The sequence below is a fragment of the Plasmodium reichenowi genome, chromosome 10 (assembly GCF_001601855.1).
Source record: "Plasmodium reichenowi strain SY57 chromosome 10, whole genome shotgun sequence".
In the NCBI taxonomy this organism is placed as follows: domain Eukaryota; phylum Apicomplexa; class Aconoidasida; order Haemosporida; family Plasmodiidae; genus Plasmodium; species Plasmodium reichenowi.
Window position 1 is genome coordinate 384411 of NC_033655.1, and position 2651 is coordinate 387061.

Consider the following 2651-nt stretch of genomic DNA (forward strand, 5'->3'; position numbering starts at 1 on the left):
TTTTTTTTTTTTTTTTTTTTTTTTTTTTTTTTTTTCTTTCTTTCTTTCTTTCTTTCTTTGCCTTTTCTTTCCTTTCTTTTACTTTCTTCTATATTTAAATTAATATTACATATTACATATTACATAGTTTTTTATTTCATGTCAACCTGAACCTTTTATTTGTTAACGTTTTATTTCATTTTAATGACTTCATTTTACAAGTCAGAATTTCTGCAAAGTCGTCATCATCATTTAACTTGTTTAATTGTTGAAAATAATACATGATGATATATGCATGATGTTCATTTATATTTTTATAATTAAGTATAACATAATTTCTTATACTATATATAACACTTGCGTGTGAGTAATTTAAAATTAAAAAAATATTTAACACTCTTCTTATAACATCTTGAGTTAAACTAAAGTCATGGTTATTTATATAATCATTAATGTCCTGTTCCCATAAAATTAAACAATCAATTAAATTATTTTTTAATTTTACAAAATTGTAATTATTTATATATAAGAAATTATTTTTCCTATTTTGAATATTTCCATTTTCTTTTATAATATGTTCAGGATTGGGTTTAATAGAAAAAATTTTATTTATGTCCAATTCATAAAAATTGTATATGTTAACATTATGTTGTTTTTTTTTAAATATATCACATGATTTATTATTTTCAAATGAATTGTTTATTGCATAACTATTTAATATATTATCATCCATAAAAGCATCAGATTTGGACACATCATTTTCCATGTCATAACTTTTTGGTGTGTTATTTTTTTTTTCGTCATACTTTAATATATATTTTTTTAATTCATAATTTTTTAAAAGTATGGATAAGGAATAAAGAATGTATATTTTTAATTCTTTTGTCAACTGCATGTTTTTAACTTTTTCGATAAAAACATATACTGTGGAAGGACAAATCAATATATTGTATCTTGAATATATATATAAGATATTACTTATTTGTTTTGATGTTAACATATGTATATAACTAATAAAATATTTATTGAATGTATGTATTACATAATTATATAAATTAAAATAATCAATATGATAATTACACGTTCTGTCATATAATAGTGGATCATTCATATTATGAATATTATTACAATTTATATTATATGTATTATCACACATTTTATCATTCCCAATTCCTTTGTTCCCATTGTAGTAATCTTCGAAACGTGCATTTTCTTCTTCTTGCTCATTATCTATGATTTCCTTTAGATTTGGTAAAAAATGAATACAATTAATTACATCAGATATAGAGCTTCTATTATACATAACATCTTTAATTTGTATTGTACAAGATTTTAAAATATGGTTATAATTTTTTTTTATTCTCATATATGAATATAATATTCTACATAAGTCTACTAGATTGACTTGTTCTATTAATTGATTAATTCTTTGAGATAATATTATAAATAGGTTGTCATTATTATATAATATGTTGGCATAACAATATGTAATTACACATAAATCTCTAATGTGTACATTATTATACATTACATTATCAATAATAATGTTACTAAGTTTAGCGTATAAATCGTTATCCTTAATATTAGATTTTACTAAGGCATTCAAAATCATAGATATTTCTACAATGTTATATATTGTGTGTACCTTTTTTTTTAATTCATTTTTTAATAACATTATAATACAATCATCTTCTGTTTTGTTATTTTTTTTTCTTTTTCTTTTGGAATAGGTAGAAATTAACATAGCCAAATTAGACGTATTAAAATACTCACATTTCCTTTTTATTAAAGGAATAAAATTATCATATAAATTTGTATCATATCTAACTTTACTTAAACAAAATAAAAATGAAGCAATTTCATTAACTTCAAAATCATTTATTAGTTCATAAGATCGTTTTTCAATTCTTTTCCATAATAAATTATTTTGCACATTTTCTTTTAATAACATATTTGAAAAAATACAAAGAACAGAAGAATTCATACGACTTATATTTACAAATCCATTTTCATATGATACACATTCTTCTCTTTCTTTTTTGTATAAACCATTCCCTCTAATATTTGAAATGAATCGATTCTGCAAACGCAAATATTTAATTGTACGACTTCCTGTGTTTCTTTTGAACACATTCATAAACATAAGCATTGATGGTAAAAAACTTTTTTTTCTTTTTTTATTTCGTTAATTTTTATAATGATATTAATTTGGTTATTAGGAACAAATAAATAAATAAATATATATACATACATATATATATATATATATATATATATATATGTCGGCATTCTCAAAAGAAAAAAATATACTTAATGCATATTATTATTAATAATGGAGTGCCTTTATATTTGAATTAATATACTATATTGTAATATTATATTACATTGTATTCATATAACTTTACATATATATATATATATATATATATATTTATTTATTTATTTATTTATTTTATTTATTCTTTCTCTTGATTTTATTAACCATCTTATTTAAAAATACCACAAAATTATCAAACGTTTACATAACATTTTTTTATTATAATTTTAAGAAATTGAAAAACATAAAATGAAAATAGAAACACAAATGTTAAATTAAAAAAAAAAAAAAAAAAAAAAAAAAAAAAAAAAAAAAAAAAAAAAAAATAAAATTTTTTATTTTTATTATTTTTTAT

The 2651-nt window shown here is 19.0% G+C and overlaps 1 protein-coding gene across 1 annotated transcript; it reads right to left on the minus strand.

Moving 5' to 3' along the window:
- Positions 1–175: 175 nt before the first annotated feature.
- PRSY57_1011000 (hypothetical protein) lies at positions 176–2128 on the minus strand (the record flags this gene model as incomplete). The annotated part of the gene is made up of 1 exon (XM_012907699.2): positions 176–2128. One exon carries the CDS (start codon positions 2126–2128, stop codon positions 176–178), a length of 1953 nt encoding a protein of 650 aa, XP_012763153.2.
- Positions 2129–2651: the final 523 nt, after the last annotated feature.